Below are 21,178 nucleotides of genomic sequence, written 5' to 3'. Positions count from 1 at the left end.
GAACAGACCTGGAAGCTGAACTTCCTCTCAGAGCCAGAATGGTACAGAGGTTTTAAGCTCGAAAGCCACAAATATCTGCCCCTATATGCAGTCACAACTCAGATTCATTTATTTGTTCATAATTAGAAACAATCATTATGTTTTGGGGGACAAAAATGAGGAAGTTCGCTAGCCATCTGGGAAGTCCTTGGCTCCCCTAGAGCCTGGGAACTTGATCTTCTTATCTCCTTAGAATCTAAACGGAGGAGTCTGAAACAAAACGGTAGTACTTAAGACTCATGTGTTTCATCCCAGCAGTTCCACATAGCTCAAGTTGGCTTTCAACTTTCTATGTAGCCAAGGATGTCCCTCAAACTCTCATCCTCCTGCTGCTACATCCCAAGGGTTGAGATTCCAGGTGTGTACCACCATGCCTGATATATGTGGTTCTGGGCATTGAACTCAGGATCTAGTGTATACTAGACAAACACTCTCTCAACTGAGCTATATCCCCACTCCTTGGAAGTATTTTATTTTAATTAATTAATTTAAAAGCATTTTTTAGGAAGGATTTTATAATCTTCACTGTTCATCAGAGGTTAGATATGGCCACGAATGGATATTGAGAATGCCAAATTGGTTAATGCATGAGAAAAAAATTAACTTTTACTTGCATTCATAATAATAATTTATTTATTTATTTAAAGATTTATCCATTTATTTTATGTGAGTACACTGTAGCTGTCTTCAGACACACTAGAAGAGGGCATTGGATCTCATTACAGATGGTTGTGAGCCACCATGTGGTTGCTGGGAATTGAACTCAGGACCTCAGGAAGAGCAGTCAGTGCTCTTAACCACTGAGCCATCTCTCCAGCCCTGTATTCATAATTTTTAATTGATTAATTAATAATTAATGTGTGAATTATGTTTTTGAGATAGGATTTCACTATGTAGCTCTGGCTGTCCTAGGACTCACTATATAGACCAGGCTGGCTTCAAACTCACACAGATCCTCATGCCTCCATCTCCCAAATGCTGGGACTAAAGGCGTGAACACTCTGCCCAGCTGTATTCATAATTTACATAGCTATCCTGGGTGGTGGCTCCGTTCCTGGATGGGGCAGTTTCAACCAGAAACTAAGCCTGGGGCTACAGCTCTATTGGCTGAGTATGTATCCCATGGGGACACAGCTCTGGGTGCTGTGGTACACTTGACAGGCCTAGGATGCAGAATCAGGAGCTCAGGGTCACTCCCTGTCCCTGGCTTTCTGCTCAAACTCAGGATGCTGCAGATGAGGTCATTCTACACAGGAAACCAAGGAGTGAGGCAGGGTTGGTTGGAGGAGGACATGCTAAATTTGAGGTTTCTGTGATGTTTGCAGCAAATCATCTAATAAAGTGTCAGAGAGGTCATTTTGTTTTGCTCTATTGTTGGGACATCTTATTCTGGAGCCCAGGCTGGCTCAGGCCTTCAAATCCTTTTTTTAGACAGATCTTCTCTGTGTATGTAGCCCTGGCTGACCTGCAACTTTATAGACCAGGCTGTTCTTGAACTCAGAGAGATCGGCCTGTTTCTGCCTCCCAAGTATTGGGATTAAAGGCATACATCTCCACTGTCTTCCTGGCTGCAAATCCTCCTTCTCTGGCCTCCACAGTGCTGCGATTGCAGGTGTCTGATACCATGACTGGTTCTCTGAGGCTCTTGGAACCCAGACCTGAGCTTGGAAGAGAAACCAAGCTGGGGACACATTTGAGGCTCCAGAGGGGTTCAGGATCCAGGCAAGGACCCCTCAGTACTTCATGGGACATTAGAAAGGGGAGCTTTGAGGGACTGGGTTGTGGAGTTCTTGTCTATCATGCAGGAAGCCCTGAACACCGTCCCCAGCACCACATCAAGAGGATGGGAATTTTAACCTTAGCCTGGCTGTGGTGGTGCACACCTTTGACCAAAGCACTTGGGAAGCAAAGGCATCTCCATGAGTTCAAGGCCAGCCTGGCATATTTTTAATTAGAAGTAAACAAAGAAAGAAGAAGCCTAATGATATCTTGTGCTGCATAACAAGTTTGAGGATAACCTGTGCTACCTAAGGCCATGTCTGGGAAAGGAAGGGATGGGGGAAACTGGAATGTTAGTGGAAAGGCAAGGCAGGGAGGACATGCACGCACACGTGTGTGCACACACGCACTCACACACGCACACGTGTGTGCACACACGCACTCACACACGCACATGTGAGTGCTGTGTACGCACTCACACAGCACATTTTAGAGAAACCCGGGGGCAGATCTGGCCTTATGTTGCAGAAGAGGGAACACTGAGAGCTGCTGAGGGCCATGGAGACTGCTTAGTGGACAAAGGCGCTTGCTGCTGAGCCGCACAGCCTGAGCTCCATCCTTGGCATCCAAGGGTGGGTGAGAGGGGAGAACTAATTCCTGCAGCTCTCCCCCCACCCCTCTAACAGACACACACACACACACACACACACACACACACACACACACACACACATAGAGACACTTTAAATATATGTAAAAAACATAATGCAAGGGTGGAGAGATGGCTCAGCAGTTAAGAGCACTGACTGCTCTTCCAGAGGTCCTGAGTTCAAATCCCAGCAACCACATGGTGGCTCACAACCATCTGTAATGGGATCTGGTGCCCTCTTCTGGTGAGTCTGAAGACAGCTACAGTGTACTCACATACATAAAATAAATAAATAACTCTTTAAAAAAGTAAACAATGCTACAGAACTGAGCACTGGGCAAGGATTCTGAGTTATGGAAGACCCCCTTCCTGTAGGCCCGACCACGTGAACAGAAATCTGATGTGTACCGAGCAGACCTAGAGCATGATATGGATGTAGATCTGTGTCCTTTCCTGAAAAGGCCTCCAAAACTCCAGAGTCGGTGGGGTCACTGGATGAAGGGGCTTGGATTCCCAAATGCGAGTGTGAGGCAGGGCCCTCCACACCCACCAGCAATATTCTAGAATAAGGTCCAGGCTTGGATTGTGGGGTCTGGTCTCACATCTACCAAAGACCACTAGGATAGTCATGGTTATTTTAGGTTGTGTTGGGGATGGGACCTGTGGATTCATCTATGCTAGGAAAGTACTTTTCTCTAATAGACACCCCAGCCTATGTTTTGGGTACTTTTGGTAATGGATGTGGAACTACGGAGAGTGGGGAAACCCTGATTTCATGGTTTAATGAAAATTCCCTGAAATAGGCCAAACCCACTACGAACACTCGACACGACTGATTGACAAGTTAGAAATTCAGTGTTTTGGGAAAGTTGGAATACCGCAGATCCAGACTCTTAGCTCCCTAAATAGGCATCTATTGCCCATCTCTGTGAGCCATCTAACATCCTTGTGATTGTCATATGAAACCTCTAGGGATGTATAACCACACCCCTACCTTCTACCAACCCAAAGCAAGAATGTTCCCAGAGGCCTGGAGCAGAGATTTGATTTAACTTGTCCATGTGGTGTACCCACAATTATATATATATATATATATATATATATATATATATATATATATATACACATATATATTTATATATAATGTATGTATGTAAAATATGTATATATATAAATATATATACATATATATTTACAGGGCCTGGAGAGATGGCTCATTGGATAAGAGCACTGACTGCTCTTCCAGAGGTTCTGAGTTCAATTCCCAGCAACCACATGGTGGCTCGCAGCCATCTGTAATAGGATCTGACACCCTCTTCTGGTGTGTCTGAAGACAGGAACAGTGTATTCTCATATATAAAATAAAATTTAAAAATCCTTAAAAATTTACAAAGTCAGGTGGTGGTAGCACATGCCTTTATTCCCATCACTCGGGAGGCAGAGGCAGGTGGATCTCTGAGTTGGAGGCCAGCCTGGTCTACATAGTGAGTTCTGGGACAGCCAGGGCTACAGGGAAACCCTGTCTCAAAAACAAACAAACAAATAAACAAAATTACATGTCTTTTCATTTATGCACCTCTCTCCCTCTCCCTCTCCCTCTCCCTCTCCCTCTCCCTCTCCCTCTCCCTCTCCCTCTCCCTCTCCCTCTCCCTCTCCCTCTCCCTCTCCCTCTCCCTCTCCCTCTCCCTCTCCCTCTCCCTCTCCCTCTCTCTCTCTCTGAGTGTGTGTGCATGCACATGCCATGCATGTGTGTAGAGACAACTGTGGTCTTTCTTTCCATCATGTGTGTTTGATTGAAGTCAGGTTGTCAGTCCTGGCAGGAAGAGCCCTTACCTCTGAGCCATCTTGACAGCTCTCATCAATGGATTTGGAAGCTGTTTTGATTTACGATTTTTTTTTTTTTGTTCTGTTATGACAAACACTTCATAAGAATCTGTGTTCCTGTGCCATGGTCACTCATATTTGGCTCCAGGGGAAAAAATTATCCTGATCCCTTTTGAGGCAATCTGTTTTTAGGTTGACTTCAGAATCCAAGGCCACCTGCCTCAGACCCTTGCAAAAGGTGATCAGAGGCAAACTCACTCCATCGGTCCAGGTATGGACGGCAGAATGTCTGCAGCTGGATCCCTTGTGGGAGAAATCTGCTAAGGATGGAGTCTACCGTTGTTCTGATGGCCTTCTGGGGCGTGGCGAGCAATGGGGCACTCCCTTGGTTAACAGAGTTTTTCCTTCTCTGACCTTGTTTGGAAATCTAAGCCCTCACACTTGCCTCTACCTGAGGAATGTCAAGTAGGCTCAATTAGTTTATAGGATCAATTTCCTTTCTCCTCACTAAACCTGTTTAGCCACCACCTGAAATTTCTGAAATGCCCCCCCCTCTGCATGCTAATGAGGTATGTCAGGAACCCTAAGCCTGGAGCCATTGACTTTGCTCATCGTGGATGACCCTGCCCTCAGTCCCCCAAAACTTCAATCACCCTAAGTGAAGTTGCTCTGCCTCCTGACAAGCGGTCCTGGTGTGGTCCTTCACCTTACACACTCCCACGGCTTCTGAACCCTCAGCTCGCTCTCTTGTGGACTGTATCGGTCAATGGTCTATGAAGATGAGGGAGACCCACGATCCCTAAACAAGGAGGGAGGCTCATGTGTAATCTGAGTGTCCAGGGCTGGCGCTGGGATGGCTCATTTGGGAAAGCACTTGCCTATCAAAGCCAGAGGCTCATCCCGAGAATCTCACCTGTGTGGTGGTGCCCACTCGCAATCCCAGAACTCTGTGGTGGGGTCAGGAGGATCAGAAGGTCAAGGTTATCTCTGGCTACACAGGACTTTCATGTTAGCCTCGGACACGTGAAACCCAGTCTTGAAAAGGTGTGTGCCGGTGTGAGGGGGCAGGAACAGGATGACTCAGTGGGTAGGGATGGTTGCCCGATGTTGGATGACCTGAGTTGAAGTCCCCAAACCTACGTGGCACAAGGAAGAACTAACTCCTGAAAGTTGTCCTCGACCTCCACGCATTTGCCTTGGAGCATGCACATACATGTACACACACACACACACACACACACACACACACTACATACAATACAAATTGTAAATTTTATTTAACAGCATTGACATTTTGCCTGCATGAATGTCTATGTGGAATTTGGAGTTCTGGACAGTTGTGAACTGCCGTGTGGGTGCTGGGACTCGAACCCAGGTCCTCTGAAAGAGCAGCCAGAGTTCTTAACCAATGAGGCATCTCTTCAGCCACCAATTAAGTTTTCTTTCTTTCTTTCTTTCTTTCTTTCTTTCTTTCTTTCTTTCTTTCTTTCTTTCTCTCTCTCTCTCTCTCTCTCTCTCTCTCTCTCTCTCTCTCTCTCTCTCTCTCAACAGGGTCTCTTTGTGTAGTCCTGGCTATCCTGCCTGTTCTGGAACTTGCTCTGTAGACCAGGCTGACTTGGAACTCAGAAATCTGCCTGTCCATGCCTCCAGAGCACTGGATTAAAGGCATGCACCACCATTACCTTTAATTCCATGTTTCTTTCTACTGAAGCCTAAGATGATGGGGAATGAGGGCTCGCTGACCCTTGTCTTAAGTCCTAAACCTGGCTGAGTTGTTCTAATCCTAACTTTTCACCCCATGTGTGAGCATTTGGAGATGTCTGGAGTGTCCATTCCTGGTCTGGGTTCACTGTGAGAAAGAAATCCACCAGCCTATCTGCCAACCTCTCCTACAGCGCCATCTTTCTGTCTTCTCTCTCCTGAGACAGTGTTACCTAGCCCAGCGTGGCCTTACTCCATGTATCTGAGGAGGATGATTTTGAACTCCGGATCCCTCGACTTCACCTCTGAATTCTGGCACGACAGGGTTTGGCCACCACAGCTGGCTAAGCAATGCCAGGGATAAGGTTAGAGCTATGTTAGGAGTGTACCCTACCCACTGTACCAGGTCGCTGGCCGCAGAGGGGTTTCTTGATACTGCATGGTGACTCTTGCCTAAGGTCCTCAGGATGCCTTTGTTGGCTTGGATTTAGATAATCATAGAAAGGTTAGCATGCTGGTGGCCTGCAAGAGAAATGAACTCCTGCCTCCTGCTGATACAAACCCTGCTGTCAGGAAGGAAGTTCCTTAAAATCCCTGGTTTTCAAGAAACTTTGTAGATTAGGCTGGCTTCAAACTCACTGAGATCCATCTGCCTGGCAGGAAGGCAGTTCTGTGGGCAAGTTTGTTACCCTGTCTGTCCCAGTCTCTGGAGACCCCTCCTGGTGGCAGCAGCAGCTCAGAAGGACTTCCGTTGCTCAGCGCATGGTTTCCCAATGGTGGCAGGCGGTGGATGTCTTTCTGGTCATGAAGGGCTGGGTGTGCACCATACTGAGCTGTCTTTTGCCCAACTGGCAGATGATAGAGTATTCCGGCAGTTATATCATCAGAGCATCAACTATCTGGAAGGGCCTGTGGAAGTCCTGCGTGGCACACAACATTCCCCAGGCTCAGTGCAAGGCATACGACGCCTTGCAGGAGCTTCCTGAATCTTGGTAGAAGTCTCAGGTCCTCATGGTCGCGTGTGTCATTGTCGCTAGACTGGGTTTGCTTCTGTGCATGGTCAGAAGCAAGTGTTTGAAGTGTGTGGGGAAGGAGAGCACCAATGTCAAGATCAGGATGTGGGCAGGGGCAGCGTGCCTGCTGGCTGGCCTGTTAGTGATGGTGAGTGTGTCCTGGGTAATGCATGACATCATGCAAGAACTCTCCAGCCAGCATACCCTCTGTGCAGAAGGGAAAGATGGGTACTGCACTCTACAATGGCTGGGCCAGCTCTGGATTGTTGCTTCTAGGAGGACCCCTGCTCTTCTGCAACTGCCCACCCCTCACTAACTGCCATCACTCAGCCAGGTACCATGCTGCCAGCTCCAGCAGCGTCTGTAGCAGTGGCCTCAACCTTCCTAAAGCTGTGACCCTCTAGGATAGCTCCTCATGTTGTGGTGACTCCCAACCATACAGTTATTTTTGTTGCTATCTCATAACCATAATTTTGCTAATCTCATGAGCCATAATGTAAATATTTTTGGAGATAGAAGTTTGCCTAAGGGGTCATGACCCAAGAGAACCACTGGCCTATAACAATCTGTAAGCCAGGCACCTTCTTTCTTTTTGGGGTCTGTTTGTTCCTAGGTTGACCTCAGCATATCCCGTGACCCTTCAGGATGGTCTTCCCAGGATCATTGACTGAGCCTGGCTGGAGGCTGGGAATTCTAGAGCTTTTTAATTTTTTTTAATTTTTTTTGACTTATTTTGACACCTTGCCAAGGCTTTCAATTGTCGATGAAAGTGACAGGCAGCTGTTGTCCTAGAAATCTATCCAGTTACTGATCATGTGGGACCAGGAACCTCAACCCACAAGGAGACTATGGATTGCTTTGGTGCAGTTTGGATGCTCTATGATCCTGGGAATTCCAAAGTCTTGATGAATTTCAATGCATCAGCCTCTCCTCTAAATAAATGTCATTTGCAAAATTGCTTGCTGGCTGATATGTTTGGCTGAGCGGGAAAGCTCTACTAGTCCTTGTCTTGGAAAGTTATGAGTGGTGACTGGTATGGAGAGGGGAGAGGTGACCATGGAAGGGCGGGATGGACTGTCCCTGGACATCTGGGTGACTCCCATGAACCTAGGTGTCTTTGGTACTTTTCTCTCTGTTGTCTCAGAATATTTGACAAAGCAACTCAAGGAAGGAAGGGTTTATTTAGCTCACAGTTCCAGGGCACAGTCTGTGATTGTGGGGAAGGCACGGCAGCAGGTGCGTGAGGCGGCTGCTCACAGGGCATCCACTGTCAGGAAGCAGAGAGACAGATGCTGGGGCTCAGCTCACATTCTCCTTTGTATTGAGTCTGGGAACTGGTCCCATGTGATGGTGCTGAGCACAATCAGGGTGGGTCTTCCCCCTCAGTTAAGTTACTATAGAAACTCCCTCACAGGCATCCCAAGAGGTTTGTGTCCATGGTGATTCTAAATTCTATCAAGTTAACAAAATTAACACCTATAGCACTGTAGGTGACCTGGCTGTCCCTGAGCATGCCCATCATCAGTACTTCATGGACGGTCCCTATGTGAGGGGTGGAGAAGGAGGATAGTCCCTTTACATGTTGTGGACTCGGATTCCCCTTGAATCCAGTACCAGTGATGGACCTGGTTTAGGATGGAGCAGACCATGCCACCTCTGCAGGATGCTGAATTCGTGGAAGAGATGAATTGTGTCCAGTCTTGGGCTACCATCAAACCCTGACCCAGTGAGAACTATCATGTAGTATTCAGCATGGGGATGGAGACTGGCCAGGGAAGGGTATGGGACCTGACCATCCCCTTGGGTGACCTTGGAGTGTCTATCATGTGGGCAGCGAGGGATCTCCTAGGCTGGGCAGAGTTGAGACCAGTTAAAGAGCAAGCAGCTAGGCAGAAGAGATCTCTCTTCACTTGGAAAGGTGTTGAGAGTGACTTTGGAGTGTCACACGAATGGAGAAGGACCTCTTGGCTCTGGCTGAGGTAGCGGTAGTCTCCCTGACTATTCGTTCCAACATCTCTGGGCTGTAAATCAACCCCAAGGCTACTGAGCTGTTCTCCTGTCCTCTGTTCTGAGACAGTAAGTTGAATGGTTGCTGATTATGCAATGTGGAACCGAACTTTACCAGGTTTTTTTTTTTTTTTTCCTGGCCTCTCTGAAACGAGGTCATACTATGTGACCCCAGGCTGGCCTGGAACTCAAGATGTCCCTGCTTCAGACTTTTCAGGATAATGAGCAGGTGTCAAATCACCATGCCCAGCTCCAAGGATCTCTTTGATTGTTGAGTGTTTTTTGTGTGTATGTGTGTACCTATTTATGTATGTGCAAGTGTGTGTGTGTGTGTGTGTGTGTGTGTGTATCAGTACACATGCATGTGAAGGGTAGAAGTCAGACAAGAATGTTTGCCCTCAGGCACCATTCACATTATTATTATTAGTTATTATTATTATTTTGAGCCGACTGTTTTCATTGGCCTGGAACACACAAATTCAGCTAGTCTGGCTGGCATCCTCCTGTCTCTGCTACCCCAGTGCTAGGATTACAAGCATGGATAGCTATACCTGACTTCTTTTTTTTTTTTTTTAATTTTTTTTTTTTTCGAGACAGGGTTTCTCTGTGTAGCCCTGACTGTCCTGGAACTCACTCTGTAGACCAGGCTAGCCTCGAACTCAGAAATCCTCCTGCTTCTGCCCCCCAAGTGCTGGGATTAAAGGCCTGCGCCACCATACCCAGTTATGACTTCTTTATTATTATTATCATTATTATTATTTCTGGGAATTGAATTTCGATCCCTATGCCTATATGGAAAGTGCTATTCTGATTGAGCCATCCCTTTAATCCTAGTGGCTGAGTCTTAAGCTCATCAGAGTGACTAGGCTGGGGAGGGGGAGCCTTCTGAGCAGAATGTGGCCAATGAGAGTCCTCACCAAGTGGGAGGAAAAAAAGGAGGAAGGGCTCAGAATCTATTGTGAGGACCCCAGGAACTTCCCAGCAGGTCAGGGCTACGCAGACAGACCTGCTCTAGACAGTCACAGTGGGCCACTCTCTACCTATGTCTATCCCTGGACTGAGCTCAGACCGTCTTGTGATGGTCTCTGCCGCTGTGATCTTTGAACTAAAAACGCTCTCTCTTGCAAACTCAGTAAACCTACAGGACGCAAGGCTGCCATTGGGCAGCCTGGGCCCAGAAAGGGCTTGTTTGGCTTAGAGGATGCAGCAGAGGTCCATCCTAGCAGTGATGGCACTGGGGCAGGAGCGTGAAGAAGGTGGTCCCATCTCCGTCGGGAAGCAGAGGGAGGTAAATGCTGCTGTTCAGGTCTGTCTGTCTGTCTGTCTGTCTCTCTGCTAATTCAGTTTGGTATTCTACATCCGGATAAGATGACAAGATGGAACATCACGTCAGATACAGCACTGCAGCGGATCCTGAGATGTCCCAGTGTGGTGTGCAGCTGTCTAATATATCTGTTCTGTATCGTCTCCTTAGATCCCTTTACAGGCCAGTGCCTATGATGGCCTTGGGAAACTATGAGACCTGTCACTTGCCTCTGCGGGATCCTGGCCAACGATTCTAGCCTTATCGGTGACTCCAGGCCAGTGAGGGACTGTATCTCTAAGGTGGTAGATAGAGTTCCTGAAGATGACAACAGAGCTTGTCTTCTGGTGTCCACAGACATCTGCATGAACATACACATAAATATAAAACCACACATATTATACACACATACACGTTAAAAGGAAGCACAGATGGAGCGTCTCTGGCTAACCTGAGCATGAGAGCATGTCTCTGCCCTTAGGCCTTGACCTTCTCCCCCATTCCCTCTGCCTTGCTAAGAAACCTAAGGACCACATTTCTAAAGCTGCCACCAAGGTTTATTCCCTTCTTGGGCCACTTCCTCCTCCTGAGGCTGACGACCAAGGTCCAGCTATCAAAATACTGAAATCCAGCAATTAAAAGCCCCCCATTGGCTTCCCTAATTAACATGCTCAATTAAAATTAAATACCTCATCCTAGCATGGAGTTTCCCTTTGTACTTTTGTACCTGCCTATGGGCCACATCTGTCTCCTTTCTATCCAGCGTCAGTCCTTTGTCCCCCCTGGACGAATATCCTTCCCCATCTCCCTTGTACCCTTTCTCTTCTCCCTTATCCTCTATGTCCTGTCTTTGTCTCTTATTCCCTGCCCTCTGTCCCTCTGGGGCACATAAGTCTCCTTGGTGCTGAGAACTTGGTCTTGGGGGGTCCTGAGTCCATTCTTTTCCTTTCAACAGAGATGTGATCACAGGAGGCCATTGCTCTGAAACTCCTTCCTCTGCCAAACCTCGTATTAGCTTAATCTTCTTCACCAGGTCCCCTTATCAGCTACTGATGTCATACCTGCTGGCAGCATGTCTGACTCTGTAGAGACACTTGTTCCTGGGGCTGGGTCTCAGGTCTCGTCAAAGTTCACCTTCAGCCCTTAGAATCCTGCAGCTGAGAGTCAGACCCTCACTGTCTCCTGTGTCCTGAGTCCAGCAGACAGTGAGCTATGGCTTGCCCAGAATCAGATGCGACCAGCTTCTCTCTGGCCATGCTGGGCTGGCTAGGCTCCAAATGTGAGCTGTGGCTTGCCCATCTGGTGTTTGAAGAGTCTTTCTGAAGACACGAGCATTTGGGAGGGCCTGTGGAACCTGTGTGAGACTCAAGACCTTGGGAGCCTGAAGTGTCTGATGAACATCTCATGTCCAATATAGCCGCAGGACCTGCAGATGTCTCTAGTTTACGTGGTCATCTGCGTCATTACCCCATGATGTTTGCTGCTGTACCCAATGGGCCTGGGATGACTGCATCACAGGGGTGCTGAATAGAACAATTGAAGAAATGATCATGATGGTGGCCAGTTGGTTGTTCCTGGGGTTGGCCTGCTGCTGGTGGTGTCTGTGTTCTGGGTAACATACAACGTCAACACACAATGACCTCAACTGGTCATGACTGGAAACCAGAGATGGGTGCCTTGCTCTAAATCTGGGCTGGCTCAGCTCCTCCCTTCTTCTGCTGGGAGGGGACTCTGTTTGGTCAACTGCCCAACCAGCAAGGACCAGCCCAGTCTCTCTGAGGGCCCCATGGACACCCCTGCCTCAGACAACAACAATGTATGGGTGGGGCCCCTCTCTTTTCTGGATTGGTTTATCTGTAGCCAGCTCAGACCACCTTGTGACTTCATGCTGTAGCGGTTTCCCTGTGACTGAAGAGTCCTTCCCCCAGGCTCTAAAGCAGTAAACTGCTGATGGGGATACAAGGAGAGAGAAAGCTCTTCTATGGAGCTACCTGCAAGCTGTTGTGGTTCGATTCCCATGGATACAGCAATGAGTATCCTAGGAACATGCGGTCCAACTGAAGTCACTGGTCCCCTAACCTGGACTTGGATGGCGTCACTCCATAGTCTACAGTAACCATCTGTATCTGGGCTAACTGATTAGGATCAGATTAAAAGGAACAGAGCTGCCACTGGGATGTCAGTGCCAGAGTGGCTGGCGGTTGGGGGATGGGCAAGCAGGGACTGAGCCAGCCTGGTGCCAGCCTGGTCTGATCTGAAACACTCCCGAAGGTCTTCATGTCACAGAGCTCAACTCTCAAGTGACTGATAGTCTGTGTCCCTGGCACTCCTGCCGCTGGTCTGGAGAAGATAAGCCTGGGTGTTGGTAACCACCTTCTCCTGGCTGCCTGTCACTGTGGTAGAGGATCTGTAGATTCTGGTCATCCCGGGGCTGGAATGACTGGTGACAACCAGCCATGCTCACTCTGAGGGCTTTTGGTTTTAGTTTTTAAGACAGGATCTCAGCTGGCCTTGACCTAGTTCCTTTGGGGTTGACCTTGAGTGCTGGCATGACAGATGTGACCCACCTTGGGCTATGGGTCTCAGTTATGAGGTGCTGGGGATGGGACCCAGCCTCTTCGTGTTAGGTTAATAACTCTGCCAATTGAATTACATCCCTAAGCTCTCCGTGTGTCTCCTGGGGAGCTGTGCTTTGAACTTAGGATAGAGTTCAGCCTTGAGTGGGGGGGGGGGGAGGAGGGAGGGCGGCAGAGCGTGACTGTGCCCTTAATGTCTGGAGCCAGTGGGTCTGTGTCCAGTGAATGGAAAAGGCAGGGAAGGGCTCAGGATTTGAGGGGAGGCCCCCTCGCCCCCCATAACTGCTGGGTAGGTCAGGAAGTGCAGCACTTTGAGTCCTGGAGAAACACAGATCATCAGGAGGTAAAAGGAGCAACGTTTGAAAGACAGAGTAGAAGGCTTATGGCTCCACAGGCCATAGAGGCACCATATGAGCATGCTCAGAAGGTGGGCGTGGCCACTGTGGCTTTTGGACAAAGAACAAGACTACAATCCCCATGGACCAGAACCTACAGATCTGATGCTCTCTGGAGATGGCGCCATCTAGCTGTCACCTTGTGGAGCCGATGCTGAATGTGTGAAGCAGAATGGTGGCCTTCTCCTCAATGCCACTGCCCTGTGGCAGGAATGAAAAACAGACTTTCACCGTGTGAACCGTGAGACTTGGGTTAGTTTGTTTAATAAATTCCTGTCAAACCTGTTGTACGCAGCAATCCTTTCTCCTTTTTTGTTTTGTTTTTGTTTTTGTTTTTGTTTTTGTTTTCGAGACAGGGTTTCTCCGTATAGCCCTGGCTGTCCTGGAACTCACTTTGTAGACCAGGCTGGCCTCGAACTCAGAAATCCACCTGCCTCTGCCTCCCAAGTGCTGGGATTAAAGGCGTGCGCCACCACCGCCTGGCTTTCTCCTTTATTTTTAATTGTATGTGTAAGTATATGTGGTGGTTTAAATAGAAACGACCCCCATGCATTTGAATGCTTAGTCACCAGGGAGTGAAATCCTTTGAAAGGATCAGAAGGGTTAGGAGCTGTGATTGGGTAGGGGGCTTTCGGGGAGGAGCCATGTGAGGAGGGGCTGAGATAAGGATGTAAAGTGAATAAATTAATGGGGAGGGGGGGGAGACAACAAGGGTGTCATTGAATTAAAAACTTTTGCTTGTCTCTGCATTCAGAGGTCTGGGATCCTTCCCAGTGCTGGTCAGTGGTGGCACCCGAATTGGACTCCAGTTCTCAGGGCAGAGGCAGGAGGATCTCCAAGACTGAAGCTAGCTTGGTCTACAAAGTTGGTTCCATAATACTCAGGGCTACACAGATAAACTCAGTCTCTAAACACAAAACAAAACAATGGGAGAAGTCCCCTTTGCTACAGAGGTGAGGGATGGTTAAGAAGGACACATAGCCCTGCAAAGAAGATCTTGTCCTATCAGGAAACCCCCATGCTGAACCTTTAGGTGTTTTCCATTGGCCAGAGAAGAGTCTCAGGGCCACCATGCCCTGCAAATTCTTGGCATTGAGTTGAGAAAGGAAGCCAGGCCCAGACTCTGCTGTTTCAGTGGCCTGATACCCTACTGAGGCCAATAAACAAGGGCAGAAAGGCGCTGTCTTCCCCTTTAAATTATGTTGTAGTTATGTTTTTTAATGTCTATGAGTGAGCATATATGGATGGTAGCTGTCTGTGTGTGACTGTGGGTACCCATGTAGAGACAAAGGGGGATTTCTTCATATCAAATGGAAACTCTTATTCAGAATTGAGGTTTTAAGGTGACTTTGCTGGGTCTGGGTTCAGAAGTCCACGGTTCCAGAGTTGGGGGTATAGATCAGAGGGCCCACGTTCAATTCCCAGAACCCCCATAACAATGTTGGATGTGGTGATGTTTGGTGGTAAACCCAAGGCCATGAGGTAGAGACATGAGGCACTTCTGGGCTCACTAGCCAGCTAGTCTAGCCTCATTAGTCAGCTCCAGCCTAATGTGATTCCCAGCACGCAGGCGCATACACATGCATGCACACATGAGCATGCGCACACATTTAACAGGTATGCTCAGGGGCACACATACTCATTGTGAAAGTCAAAAAGAAAAGAAACCCAGGGATCTCGTCCAGAGAAGCAACAGGAACCGAAGCTCCTCCCCTCTGCCCCACCCTCTGACAGAGCCTCCTGGAAGCTCAGTCTTTCACCAGATAGGGTTCTGTGTCAACTGCTGTGCTCGCACTTGCTGGAGCTCGACATTTGACTACCTAGATCATCGTTGGTGGCAGTGGCCTCTCATACGTGCTGGCCCCCGATACTTTAAAATTCCATCCTCGGCTCTTGGAAACCTGCATCTCTACAGCTGGACCCCTGACTCGTCCTGGTCCTGCCATTAGCAGACTCTGAGCCATGGTCTTCAGCAAACAAGAGGCCATCAGCTTCTCTGTGACTACACTGGGTTGGGTGGGTGCCATTGTGAGCTGTGTGCTGCCCGTTTGGAGGGTGACATTTCCAGATGATGAGACAGATCCAGGTGCCATCATTTGGGAGGGTCTGTGGCACATATGCCAGGTTCGGGAAAACAGGTGGATACAGTGTACACTGTATGACACCCGGCTACTGGTAGCACAGGACATAAAAGTGTCTCGAGTCTTTATGGTCATCTGCACCATTGGAACCTGGCTGGGATTGCTGCTCTGCGTGCTTGGGGATTGGCGCATCAATTGTTTCATGAATTTTACTATTGAAGAGAACCTCTTGAAGGTAGCCGGTGGGATGTTTCTTAGTGTTGGCCTTCTGATGCTGGTACCCCTGTCTTGGGTAACACACAACATCATCCATGGCTTCTTTAACCCATTGATGGGCTTCTCGAAGAAAGTACAGATGGGCACTTCACTCTACCTGGCCTGGACCAGCTTCCTGCTGCTGTTGCTGGGAGGTATCCTGCTCTGTGTCAACATCCCAGTGTGCAGAGACTTTCCCAGTTGCATTGAGATCCCTGGTGTCAGACCTTCAGAAGCCAACAGCAATACCCCAGGTAAGTGTCTCTCTTCCCCCCACCCCCACCCCCAGACGGAGTTTGTCTGTGTGGACCTGTCTGTCCTGGATCTCTGAGATCCGCCTGCCTCTGTCTCCCAAGTGCTGGGATTAAGGACATGCACCATCACTGCCCGGCATCTCTCACCTTTTTTTTTTTTAAAGATTTATTTATTTATTATATGTAAGTACACTGTAGCTGTCTTCAGACACTCCAGAAGAGGGAGTCAGATCTCGTTACGGATGGTTGTGAGCCACCATGTGGTTGCTGGGATTTGAACTCCGGACCTTCGGAAGAGCAGTCGGGTGCTCTTACCCACTGAGCCATCTCACCAGCCCCCCATCTCTCACCTTTTGAGTTGCTTATTTTTAGACTGACCTCCGATCATCTTCTGACCCTATTCTACAGATGTTTGATGGCCAGCACACTCACGCCTGGAGTGGAAAACTTCCTCAAGAGGCCTCTCTCCAGGTTCTAGAATCATTGAACTGGAAGGAGGAAAGACAGGTCACCAGGCGCTACTCTGAAATTACTGATAGCCCTTTGTCCCGGCACCTCTGCTGCCCACAAGCTGTGCAGTGGACTCTGTGGATGAAGCTAGCTGTGTCAGCACCATGCTGAGGTGGGGCTTCCTGGTGCTGAAGCTGCCCGAGTCTCCTATCTAAGGGACCCCAATAAAGTCATTGTTTCCCTAGACTGGACTTGGATAGAGCTGTTTCTTTGTCTGTAGTTGTTGTCTCAATTTGCGGTGACTGGAAATCAAGAAAAAGGGAAACAATAGACCCCAGAACAGTCATGCTAGGGCTTGTTGGTTGTTGGAGGATGGGCAAGAAGAGACTGAGCCAGCCTGGTGTCATCCTGGCTCACTGTGACACTTTCCTGAAGGTCTTGTCACCAGGCGCTACTCTGAAATTACTGATAGCCCTTTGTCCCGGCACCTCTGCTGCTGACTTGCAGAAGTTAATCACTGATATTGATAACCACCTGCTCCTGGCTGGTAGTCACTAGGGTAACACATATGCCAGCCCTCAGGAGACTCCAGCCTGGCCCCATATATCATGTGTGTGTCTTACATGTATGTGTGCTTGTCCACATGTGTGATGGGGAGAAAACATGTGTGGAGGCCAGAGAGAGAGATGTCTTTCTCAAGCCTTTCTCTGCCTGATCTTTGAGATAGATTCAGTCACTGGAGCTTGAATTCATGGAGTCTTGTAGACTTGCTGGCCACCTGCAAGCTCCAGCGATCCTCTTGTCTGTGCTCTGTCAGTGCTAGGATTGCAGGTGTGCGCCTCCACATGTGACCTTTCACATGGGTCTTGGGCTCTGAACTCAGGTCCCATGCTTACTCCCTTCCTTCAGAAGTTCTGAGCTGTATGGTGAGGAGGAGGAGGGGGTGGAGGAGAAGGAGGAGGGTTGTATGTGTGCAAGGATAGGGGTGGGTGTCCCTCCCATGGCTTGGTGACTCCTGTAAACCCAGGTGTCTTTCTTATTTCTTATTTATTTCTTAGTTGCTCTGAGCAAACACCTGACAAAAGGTACTTTAAGGAAGGGTTTATAGTGGGGAGGTGATGGCCCATTCCTTTGATCCCAGCACTAGGGAGACAGAAGCAGGCAGCTCTCTGGGTTCAAGGCCAGCTTGATCTATATAGAGTGAGTCCAGGATATCCAGGGCCAGAAAGAGAAATTCTGTCTTAGAGAAGGAAAAGGAGGAGGAGGAGAAGGGAGGAAGGGAGAAGGAGGGGAGAAGGGAGGAGGGCAGGAGGATGGGGAGGAGGTAGAGGAGGAGGAGGAGAGGAGAGGGGGGAGTGGGGAACAGGAGGGGACAGAGGGAAGAGGAGCAGGGCAAAGAAGGAGAGGAAGAGAGTAGAGGAGAGGGTCAGGAGGAGAGAGGAAGAGGAGGAGCAGGAAGAGGAGGAGGAGGAAGAAGAGGTGGAGAATCTAATATGTGGTCGTGTGGAGAGCCGTGCCGTGAGCAATCACCATTATAAGATGGCGCTGGCTTCTGCTGTGCCTAACTAGTAAACAAGCTTTGTGCATAAGTGCGAGAGTGAATTCACGCCCAGTCACTGCCCATCTCGGGGCGTAGTAATGAGGTGATGGGCGAGCAACTAATCAGGTGCTGAAACGCCACGCTGAGGGCTATATAAGCAGCACCATTTTCCGGGTTCTGGGTCTTCCCTCCTGAAGAAGCAATAAAGCTTGCTGCAGAAGAATCCGGTTGTCCGAGTGTGTTCTTGCTGGCGAGAACGATAGCTCAGGACATGGTTAGGGACTGAAGTTTCCCTCTCTGCCCTACCCTCTGACAGTCATATAGAAGATCAGTACCACTGGATCCCTGTGTCACCTGCTGTGACCACACTTGCTAACTCACACATTACACAGATACTGGTGTTAGTGGAGTCTCTGACTAGCTTTGACCTCACAGGGAAGGCTCTCTCAGCATTCCTCTAAAGGGCACCATCAGCTCTTAGAATCCTGTAACTCAGAGCTGGTCTGCCCATCACCCCCCACCCACATCCAGTTTCCCTGTCCTGACTCTCAGGGACTCTGAGCCATGGCTCCCCTGGACCTGTTAGCCAGTCAGCATCTCTCTGGCCACACTGGGCTGGCAAATGCTCCTGTGAGCTGTGTGCTGCCCATGTGGTGAGAGATGAAACATTTGGAACGTGAGATGGCCGTAGCTGTCCGTTTGGGAGGGCCTGTGGAAGATCCGTGAGGTTCAAGGGTGTGGCTAGATGCAGGGCCTTGCACACAGCGCTGCCATAGGACACACATGGCTCTCATGGGCATCTGCATCATTGTAACAGGCCTGAGTTTGCCTCTGTGAGGCACTGGAAATAAGTTCAGTGGTGAAGGCTGAATGAGAGAGTCAGGCTCAAGATCATGACGGGGTGGTTTAGCTGCTCTCGAGAGTCCATGACCTGGGTAATACACATCACCCATGGCTCTGACCCACGATTGGTCCAAAACCAGATGTGGGGCTGTGGTGGTTTGAATATGCACAGCCCAGGGAGTGACACTATTAGGAGGTGTGGCTTTGTCCAAGTAGATGTGGTGGGGGTGGGCTTTGACGCTTCCTCCACTGTAGAAGAGAATGTCTGTTTCTGCCTTCTTTTGGAGGAAGATGTAGAACTCTCAGCTCCTCTAGCACCGTACCTGCCTGCAGGCTGCCATGCTTCCTGCCATGATGACAATGGAGTGAACCTCTGAACCTGTAAGATAGTCCCAGTTTAGTGTTGTGCTTATAAGAGTTGCCTTGGTCGTGGTATCTCTTCAGAGCAATGGAAACCCTCACTAAGTAAGAGGCCTTACTCTACATGGGCTGGAGCAGTTCAGTCCCCCTGCTGATGGGAGGGTCCCTGCTCTGATGCAAATGCCCACTTTGCAGTGGCTTTTCCAGTCTCCCTGACGACTCCGAGGACAGACATCAAGGCATGAGCTAGCCTCTACCTTCTGAGGCTTCTGGTAAACAATTACCTCACACTCTCTCTCTTTTTCTTTTTTTGATTTATTTATTTACTATATGTAAGTACACTGTAGCTGTCTTCAGACACTCCAGAAGCGGGCATCAGATTTCATTATGGATGGTTGTGAGCCACCATGTGGTTGCTGGGATTTGAACTCAGGACCTTCGGAAGAGCAGTCGGCGCTCTTAACCACTGAGCCATCTCGCCAGCCCTACCTCACACTCTCTTAAGAGTCCCTTCTGTAGTTGTTCCCTGAGAACAGAAACATTCTCTGGGAGACTCAGGAAACTTACCAGACTCCAGAGGCCCCTCCCCAGGTTCTAGATGTGGCCAACTATTGCTGAGGTAGGGGAGAGGAGACTGTTCTAGGGAGCTTTCAAGTTGTGTAGGAAATCCCGGGATAGCGTTCTCTTGGGTTGTCTTCATTCTGTGATGGGTTGTCTGAGTCACTGGTGATTCAACGAACATTCCATCCCTCACCCCCCCCCCCCAAGTTGGACTCAGATCAAATCATTTCATTATTTTCTGTTTGGAGTGATCAGGAATAGCCTAAAAGGAACACAGTAGATGCCTGGGATGCTAAGGTCAGTACTGATGGCTGTTGGGGGGATGGGCCAATTAGGACAGAGCCAGGCTAGCACCACCCTGGCTCAGTCAGACACTTCTCTAAGGCTCCCCTGATTGTCACTGGTCTGGCATAAATGAATAGATTATAAAGAGACACCTTAGCTAACAGGATATTAAAGCAAGGAACCCCAAGAGATTGGGATGTTCCCAGGAGTCTTGTGCTAGGAGAAAAGTCTGGTCCAGCCAGAGCTGGGGGAGGCAGATTGATCATCCCCCTGGAAAGGAAATTTACAGCCTTCTAGAGATGGTGGTGAGCCAGTGATGGGCAGGATTGCACTTTAATGGGCACGGCTTGGTTGTACTCATCCCTAGCTCTTTATTAAGTGTTAATATCACTTCGGGACCCGAGGGTTTCACTGGATCTCTCTGTCTGTTCTTCAAATGTGGGTGCATTTAACAAATCCACATTTTAAATTAGTTTAGTTTTCCTAATTGGCTTATTGAGGACAGAGTATGAACTTGGCCTCATGGGGCACAGACTGCTAGCTGATCAGTCTGGCATCACTGCTACTTGCCTGCAGTCTGTAAGTTGTGGTGCTGACCACCTGCTCCTGGTAGTTAGATTGTACCCGCTATCCCATCCCACTGGCACTCCAGCTTGGCTGAATGGAGATGCTGTGTTGGCGTGTGTGTGTGTGTCTAGATATGTGTGGTTCTGTGTCTTAATTTTCTATTGTTGTGACAAAACACCATGACCAAAAAGAACTGGGAAAGGAAAGGGCTTATTTAGCGTATACTTCCACAGCATAGTCAAAGACAAAGACAGTCAGGGCAGGAACTCAAACAGGACAGGAACCTGGAGGCAGGAACTGAGTCATTTCTCTCCTTCTGCCGCGGGCTTCTTAGACTTTGAACTTAGGTTGTAAGGCAAGTGTCTTTAACTGCTAAGTCAAGGCTTCTCAACCCGTGGGTCGCAACCCCTTTGGTAAACTTCTATCTCCAGAAACATTTCAATTATGATTCATAATTACTTTGTAATTACAGTGTTGAAGTAGCAACAAGATTAGTTTTACGGTTGGGGGTCATCACAACATGAGGAACTGCATTAAAGGGTCACAGCATTTGGAAGGAGTTGAGTTTATTCAGGGATTTTTTTTTTTTAACATCCAGTCTTAGGATTTCCATTGCTGTGAAGAGACACTATGACCATGGCAACTCTTGTTTTTTAAAAAATATTAATGGCCGGGCGTGGTGGCGCATGCCTTTAATCCCAGCACTCGGGAGGCAGAGGCAGGCGGATTTCTGAGTTCGAGGCCAGCCTGGTCTAC

General features: G+C 48.7%; 1 protein-coding gene and 1 pseudogene across 1 annotated transcript; both read left to right on the top strand.

The window, feature by feature from the left end:
* The first annotated feature begins 11,467 nt into the window (after window positions 1-11,467).
* On the top strand, window positions 11,468-15,185 carry LOC147005364 (claudin-13-like; annotated as a pseudogene).
* Window positions 15,186-15,188: 3 nt separating this feature from the next.
* On the top strand, window positions 15,189-16,232 carry LOC110293857 (claudin-13). The gene is made up of 2 exons (XM_021161703.2): window positions 15,189-15,816; window positions 16,225-16,232. Exons 1-2 carry the CDS (start codon window positions 15,189-15,191, stop codon window positions 16,230-16,232), a joined length of 636 nt encoding a protein of 211 aa, XP_021017362.2.
* The last annotated feature ends 4,946 nt before the right edge of the window (window positions 16,233-21,178 follow it).

The sequence above is a fragment of the Mus caroli genome, unplaced genomic scaffold (assembly GCF_978045245.1).
Source record: "Mus caroli unplaced genomic scaffold, Mus_caroli_1 scaffold_4, whole genome shotgun sequence".
NCBI lineage: Eukaryota > Metazoa > Chordata > Mammalia > Rodentia > Muridae > Mus > Mus caroli.
The sequence above is the reverse complement of the archived record's forward strand: the minus strand, read 5'-3'. Positions and strand labels throughout refer to the sequence as shown.